The sequence below is a fragment of the Carlito syrichta genome, unplaced genomic scaffold, assembly GCF_000164805.1.
Source record: "Carlito syrichta isolate Samal-C Ts95f unplaced genomic scaffold, Tarsius_syrichta-2.0.1 Scaffold313519, whole genome shotgun sequence".
Lineage (NCBI taxonomy): Eukaryota > Metazoa > Chordata > Mammalia > Primates > Tarsiidae > Carlito > Carlito syrichta.
Genome location: NW_007257615.1, coordinates 1,124,445 through 1,132,821, shown reverse-complemented (window position 1 = coordinate 1,132,821; position 8,377 = coordinate 1,124,445). Strand labels below are relative to the sequence as shown.

Sequence of the window (8,377 nt, the reverse complement as noted above, 5' to 3'; positions counted from 1 at the left end):
CCAGACTGGAGTGCAGTGGCCGCTCCCGGCCACCGCAGCCTCGACCTGCTGGGCTCCGGCGATCCTTCCACCTCAGCCTTCCAAGTAGCTGGAACTACAGGCGAGCGCTACCACGCCTGGCTAATTTTTTGATTTATCGTAGAGATGAGGTCTCGCCTGCCCAGGCGGGTCTCGAACCCGCGGGCTCAGGCAATCCACTCACCTCAGCCTCCCAAAGGCGCGGGATTACAGGCTGAGCCACCGAGCCCGGCTTGCGATAGCATTCTTAAAGGTCAGCCATCAACAAGCTTGATAAGGTCAAGTTTTACAAAAACCTCTCTCATTTTCCCAAAAATACCAGTGAATTTCATGGAGCCTTGTTTCCTGCCTATTTATAGTCTCCATGAAATTCCACCTTCTCTTTAGGCTTTTCATATCACTTGGGAATCAATGTGGAGTCATGGAAAGGATACAGACACCCCCTCTCACGCCTCCTCACCTCCCAGTCATACACTGAGCATGTATTCGAGGACTCTCTTTGACTGAGTTTTTTTTTTTTGAGTCAGAATCTCACTCTGTCCCCCAGGCTGGAGTGCAGTGGCATGCTGGCGGCTACCCCAGCATCGACCTGCTGGGCTCAGGTGATCCTTCTGCCTCAACCTTCCAAGTAGCTGGAACTACAGGCGTGCACTACCACGCCTGGCTAATGTTTTTAAAATTTATTTATTGTAGAGACGAGGTCTCGCCAAGTTGCCCGGGCTGGTCTCAACCCTGTGGGCTCAGGCAATCCACTCACCTCAGCCTCTCAAAGTGTTGGGATTACAGGCCAAGTCACTAAGCCCGGCCTTGATGCAGTTTAAAGAATCCTTTTGGCTTCAGGTGTCTGAAATATAATACATACCTCGTGAGTGTCTGAGTGCCTGTTAAATAAAGATCAAAATGGTTAGTGCAATGCTTGGATCCAGATGGCTATGGTTGGTTCCCTCTTGTAAATTCTTAGTTTGGGTTTTTTTTTCCCCCATATCACTATAGGCAGTCTGCAAAAATGTACTCTTAACTCAGGCAGTCCTAATAATACAAATCTCTTGGACATTTATCACTGATTTATATGAACACAATTTATTCCTGAGAGGCCTTTGCTCTGCCTTTCGGGTACTTATGCACAAAGTTTGCCATTAGTGGGCAGTGGGACATAGGCCCTATCTTCATCAAACACGCAACCCAAGCAGCGCCAACTGGAATCTCAAAGAAAGCAATAGAATTCTTTTTGTCTGTTTGTTTTGTTTTTGTTTTTGTTTTTGTTTTGAGTTGGAGCCTCACTCTGTTGCCCAGACTGGAGTGCAGTGGCCACTCCCGGCCACCGCAGCCTCGACCTGCTGGGCTCCTGCGATCCTTCTGCCTCAACCTTCCGAGTAGCCGGAATTATAGGCATGCGCTACCACGCCCGGCTGATTTTTTGATTTAAGAGATGAGGTCTCGCTGCCAGGCGGGTCTCGAATCCGCGGGCTCAGGCAATCCACTCATCTCAGCCTCCCAAAGGCATGGGATTACAGGCTGAGCCACCGAGCCCGGCCGAGCAATAGAATTCTAAAAACTCTTTCCATATACTAAAAACAAACAAACAAACAAACAAACTTTATCACTGAAAAACTTTTACCAAAGATCTTCCAGATTGTGGAAGTTGCCTTACTGGTTGCTGATAACCCCACTTGATTCAGGGTGCATGATTCTTTTAATATGCTGTTGAAATCAGTCTGTTAGTATTTTGTTGAGGATTTTTGTATCTATAATCTTCAGGGATATTAGCCTGTAATTGTATTCTTTAATAAGAGTTGACTTTTTGTTTCTTGCACTCATTCTTGAGACTACTCAAGTTTCCTGAGGCATCTTCCCCCAGACCACCTGAATGTATATGTTTCCTTTCCACTCATGGGAATAACTGAAATCAAACAACCCACAATACTGGCTTCATTCAGATAAATTCTGAATAACTTTCTTAAAAAATAGGTAACCATGCATTTTTACAAGGACACCTTTAAAAGGTAGTTCAGCTAACTATGAAAGGAAGACCTACCAAGGGGACAAAATCTTGGGTGTTAGTTTTGTGCAGACAACTCCAATTTTGTTACTTTCAACTTATCAGGATCTCGGAGATGGTTTCAAGTGACAAACTCAACACAGAACTGGAACAAACAAAAATGAGAATTTATTAATCTCTGTTTTGTGTCTTTCGTATGGTGGTCAGTCAGGCACAGCCACAAGATGAGACATGAGTAAGGCTCAGGAAAATAAAGTTTATGGTACTCCCAGGTCTTAGAAAACACCACACAAGGCCACCTTAGAAAGCACCATCATCAGTCAGGAGTGAGGGAGAATCTATGTCATGGGCTTCCATGGCAGAGGCAAGACGGGGCCGGGTAAACAGCTAAGGGTTGGCTGGTTTGAATAATTTCTGCAGGCTCTAAATTTTAGGCATAGTCCCTAATTGCCTGGTCTTTGACCCTGGGATGATTATGGCAAAAGACTACTGCTTTCTGAGGTATAAAGGAGGGTTGGCTCTGGATTGATTCATTTGCAGACCAAAGACATTCTCCTTTTAATAATTCTAAAAATTGGCTGGTCCCAGGAGGAGCAGTCTCTTTCCAGTCAGAAAGTTTTTAAACTGTCAAAACATTATAATTTCCAGAAAATAAAAAGCATAAACAATACAATATCCCAGATGGAAAATATACTTCTGGAGACTAGAACACAAAAGTAGCACTTCAAGACATTCCTTCCCTAGTGGGAAGGTGTCTGAGAAGTTCAACTGGTCATCAGAAGATTGGTGAACATGGACCCAGGATGAGATCACTACACACAATGAGAGATCCTTCATCTTGGCCAGTGACTCAACTGAAGCCCTCTAGGAGAACTTGAGAAATCTGTGGGTCTATGTCAGGGAGGACAGATGTCCTGCTATGCTTTAGACAGGACCACATGAATTGTCTCAAGTCAGCACATCTTTTGATAACCCTACTGGAGATTCCTGTAGAAGAAAAATCTGTCTACACTTATCTAAGCTAGAAACCTAGCTTCATTTTGCATTTTAAAAACACCATTTTAAATAGTCGCTGAATATTCTAGCAATGAACTACTGAAAATAGTAAGATTCTGTGAAGAGTAAGAAAGTAAGATTGATTTTGTTCTGATTTTTACCAGGAATTGTTCACATTTTAGAAAAATCACATCACACTCCTGCTATTTTTCATTTTCCTGTATTTTTAATACAGAAGAGCTTCTGATCTTACTTCCCTTAAAACCAAACTTTTTCATCAAAGTAGATGCATCTGATTACTTCAGTTGTGCTCAGCCATCTTCATTTTGAATACATACTATTTTATTATAAATTAATTTTTGCTTCTCATTTATGTTAGAGCATTATTTTGATTGTTTTGAAAGTGTATGTGTCAGGGTAGGTAATATTATTTATAGATTCTGAGGATTGTAAAGGGGTAATAACAGAATGTCTGTTATAAAAAGGCAGCTTTGGGTTAGTCTATAAAGGCTGTATACTCTGTTTCCATTTATGTGACATTCTGGAAAATCACAATAGAGCAGGTCATCAGTGGCTATCAGGGACTAGGACTAGGGATTTGGGGGAGGATTTGATTACGCAGGGGCAGCATGAAGGAATTTAGGGGATGGTGTTTAACTGTTCTGAATTGTGATTGTTGAGGTGATAAAATGACAGCTCGTACTTGTCTAAGCTTCTAGATGGCCACATCAATAAAAAAGTGAATTTTACGGGATGTAACTTTAAACATAATTTTAAAAACTGGGGAACAAACACAAATAAAACAACCAAAGTGGTGACACTGGGTCTTAACGGTAAGAACCACTGAACTAGGCCATCGAATTCACTGATGTCTTTCTAGCCCCCAAAATCCAGTTCTCATCTCTGGCAACTGAACTACTGATTCTATCAGGTGTGATTTCATTTCCTTGTGGCTAGTGTCAGGGATATGCAGAAAAAAAAACAATTCTTTTTTGTGGAATTCATAGCAATGAATGAACTATGTTTCAACCAAAGCCAGCATCGTATCGGCCACTGGGCTTCCAGGTCACTTAATTCTCGTGATCTTTTTACTGCACTGTGCTGCCTTTACTAGCTTAGGGTTGAAGAGGAAGAACACTGTGAACACTTAGGTTTTTCCAGTCACGGCTGGCATTACACCTCTAAAGTGAAATAAAATGAAATACCGTGACTCACATTATGGTCCCACCTGAGTTAGCTAAGAAAGCAAAAGCAAAAAAAAAGTGGTTTTCTTAATAACATCACCATTCACATTCCTGGAGAAAAGTATACTGGAATGTTCCTTCTATTGACAGAAAATACAAGTCTCTTGTGTTTTTATAAGGTGTTTACAATAGGTCAGTGCTGTGGCTGGGTGTTAAAGGCTTTTTGCCATTTACAGTATATTCTGCAGCTTTCTAAAACTGCTTTGGAAAATTTTTACAGGTAGAAATGTTCAGTTCACTTATTGCAGGCAATTAAAATAATTAAGAGAGGAACATTAAGTAATAAAAATGGCTTAATTTGGATAATAGCCAAATAATAGGTGTCAAAATGATGAATTAATCGCTCTTTAAATTTCTTGCCAAACAGCTATTCAACCAATTAAGCCACATGAATAAGTAGCAAGAATATCACATTTAGATAATAATGAATTGAAACCTGTGCTAACAATCTGTAATTCGAATTCAGTATGCTTGGCTTTCCAAAAGAGGAACCAAATAAATGCCAGTCTGATACATTCGCTTCACAGGAATTGACGCTGGGATGGGGTGTGAATTCAGATAACTGAGAAATAAAAACAGAAACGTACCCTGAGAAATTGTAAACTGAACCGTGGATTGGAAGGCAGAGGGCGAGCTCCTCAGGCCCACGCTGCACGGGGCGCCAGGTGGGGGCGGGGCAGCCCCCCCGGGACACGCCTGCTGCAGCCGCGCGTGGCAGCGGGCACCCATCCCGCCCACCGTCAGCCCAGCGCTGGCAGTCGCCATGAGACACGGAGGAGGGGTGCGAGGGGCGAAAGCAGGCCGTGGAGAAATAATTCCCTGGATCATCTACCCCAGAGACTTCCTCTGTGAGCTGCCGTAGAGGAGCTGGGCGGCGAGCACTGGAACATCGGACACGTGAGAAGCGAGGGTTTCAAGACCTCGGACAGGAGGGCCGCGCAAGGCCTCAAAGAAAGGGAACGAGTGAACTGGGTCCAGGGGTCGTCCTGGCTTTCTCCTGAAGGCACCTTCCTGACTCTGGGGGAGGGGGGAGGGGGTCTCCAGGAAGGGTAAGGCGGTCTCAAAGGAGACCAGGAGCCAGGAGGCCCAGGTGGTGGGAATTTGTGGAGCAAAGGACTTGGAGGAGAGAGCTAAGGAAAGAAGGAAAGAACGCAAAGGAAGGCAGGGAAGGAGGGAGGGAGGGAGGAAGGGGCTTAGGAAGTCTGCATGAATGTCTCCTTGCCTCTGTTCCTGAAGGCTAGGCTGAAGATTCAGGGGAGAAGCTTCGCAAGGCCCGCTGAAGAACTGCTGGGAGGCAGTAAGCTGAAACTCCCCCGGGCTCCCACAGAACTAGGGACGTGAGTTCCAATCAACCCAAGTGAAGGCGGCATGCTGGACACCCAGGCACCTGGCAGAGCCTCCAGAAGGAGAATCCTTGAATGGGCTAAACAGGCTTTCTAGAGCCAAGGTTCCCTAGAGCCGCCCTAACACAGCTTTCAAGGAAGAGTCAAAAGGACCAAGCTAATCTGTAAGTCAACTAACTCCCTTCAAAATACGATTTTAAGACTTAAAATCCAGACATTGGAAGTCTAAAAGTCATTATAATGCTTAGCACACAAAAAATAACGACCAATCATGTGAAGAAGCCGGAAAAGGTATAGGACAAATGAATCAATAGAAAAAGACCAAGAAATGACAGGAATGCACAGGTAAGGACTTTCTTTTTTTGTTGTTTTTGTTTTTTGAGTTGGAGACTCACTCTGTCGCCCAGACGGGAGTGCAGTGCCTGCTCCCGGCCACCGCAGCCTCAACCTGCTGGGCGCCGGCGATCCTTCCGCCTCAGCCTTCCAAGTAGCTGGAACTACAGGCGCGCACTACCACGCCCGGCTAATTTTTTTTGATTTATTATAGAGACGGGGTCTCGCCAAGTTGCCCAGGCGGGTCTCGAACCTGTGGGCTCAGGCAATCCACTCTCCTCAGCCTCCCAAAGGGGCGGGATTACAGGCTGAGCCACCGAGCCCGGCAAGGACTTTCAAACACCTGCTTTCAATATACCCAACCGTTGACAGGAAAACATGAATGTAAGGAGGAGAGAGATGGCAGATACAAAAAGGATCCAGCCGGGACTTCTGCATTGGAAAGGTAATCTCTGAAATTAAAAAAAAAAAAAAAAATCCTTGAACAGACTTGACAGTAGATTAGAAACTATAGAAGAAAAGATGAACTTGAAGACTCAACACTAGAAATTATCAAAATGGAAGCATAGAGAGGGAAAAAAGACGTTAAAAACAAAACAGAAAACAACAACAGGGCCTCAGTGACCCATGGACAAATATAAGCAGACTTTCATATTTGTAATTGGAGTTCCAGAAAAAAAGAAGGCGGGAAGGTAAAAAACACACTTGAAAAAAGAATGTCTGAAATATTTCCAAATTAGATGAAAACTATAAACTCACAGATCTAAGAAGCTCAACAAATCCCAAGAGAAATCCACAGAAAACTGCACCAAAGTACATCTTAATGAAATCGCTAAAAACAAGTGATAAAGAGAAAAATCTCAAAAGCAGGCAGAGAATAAAAGTACCTTGCTACAGGGAAACATTAGTTTTTGAAAAAAGGATTTTATGGTACTGAAAGAAATAAAAAGTCAACCTAACATATTATAGTCAATGAAAATATCCTTTAATAAAGTAACATGAAAGAAAACATTTTTAAACAGAAGTTGCAAATAGGTGTCGCCAGGAGACCTGCCCAACAAGAAATATGAAAGTAGTTTCAGGCTAAAGGAAATACTAAAACCAGATGGAAATCAGAAATGCTAAATATATGGATAAATATAAAATAATCTTTTCTCTTTTAAAAATGTCCTCAAAAGATAATTGACTTCTTAGTGCAAATAGAATAACAATGTGTTGTGACGTTTATAATACATAAAAGGAAAAGGCATGTGAGAAATGACAGGCTGGCGTTAGACATATACTGTTATATAAGGTTCTTTACAGATGTGAAGTGGCATAATATTACTTGAATGTGAAAGTGTTAGGTTAAAGATGAATACTGAAAATCCTGGAAACAGCACTGAAAAATGAAACAGCTATTGTCAGTAAGCTAATCATAGAGATTAAATGGCATACTAAAAATATTTGATTAATCTAAAAAGAAGAAAAAAGGACAGAGCACAGATGTGACATATACCACAAACAGCAAAATGGTAGATATAAAGGTAACCATATTGTTGATTCCATGAACCATCCATAAATGCCCGAACATTCCATTTAAAAAGCAGAGGTTATCAGATAGAATTTTGAAGGGAAAGACTCAAAGGTGCTGTCTACAAAAAAAAGAAGCAGCATTTTAAATATGAAGACTCAGGTAAGTTAAAAGGATGGAAAGAATATACACCAAGCAAACACCGTTCATAAGAAAATTGGAGTGGGTTTGTGGTGTCAGACAAAACTGACGTCAGGACTTAGGAATGTCAGCCAAGATAATTGCTAACACTGGGTGATTGGTATTTGGCAGTTTATTATCTTATTCTGCCTACTTTTGTATATGCTTGTCATTTTTCAGAATAAAACATTACAAATTGAGGGGAGAAATACGTGTTAAGACAATGCCACAGAATTGTACAAGTGTGTGTGTGTGTGCACTGAACATACCTGTCACTTATCTCAGGGACCCATTTGGAAATAAGAACAGCGTTGACTGTTAAAGAGTAGCCTCACGCTAGGGAGACCTCTTCCCATTAGTTGTTACTCTGACTTCTCTGATAATGACCATGATACATGCACTTTTAAAATTGTACAGCAAGAGGTATTAGGGAAGGTTCACAATTCTCCTGGTGAATACAGATACCAGGTACTGAAGAACCGCGGGTAGATTTCAATTTTATGGAGTTCACAGAACTACATATTGAAATGCTGCTTGCAACTTGTATTTGAAAGCTATTTTTCAAGTACTCTAAAACAGAAAAGAATGTTGTTTCCCATTATTAACAGGAGGTATTTCTTCTCTATTTTTTGCAAAGAGAAGCAATTTGAAAAAAATTGCATGCAATCCACATGACAATAATACACTTCGCGAGAGACTGCTGCAAATGGCATCTCGCCCAGCATTGAAAAGGCCATTTCATCCCACTTCC

General features: G+C 42.1%; 1 protein-coding gene across 1 annotated transcript in view; it reads right to left on the bottom strand.

Moving 5' to 3' along the window:
- WIF1 (WNT inhibitory factor 1) overlaps positions 1–5,022 on the bottom strand; it is a 102,031-nt gene extending 97,009 nt beyond the window's left edge. Inside the window, exon 1 of the mRNA XM_021718804.1 lies at positions 4,845–5,022. Coding sequence (XP_021574479.1) covers positions 4,845–5,022 — 178 coding nt within the window. The remainder of the gene's footprint in view (positions 1–4,844) is intronic.
- Positions 5,023–8,377: the final 3,355 nt, after the last annotated feature.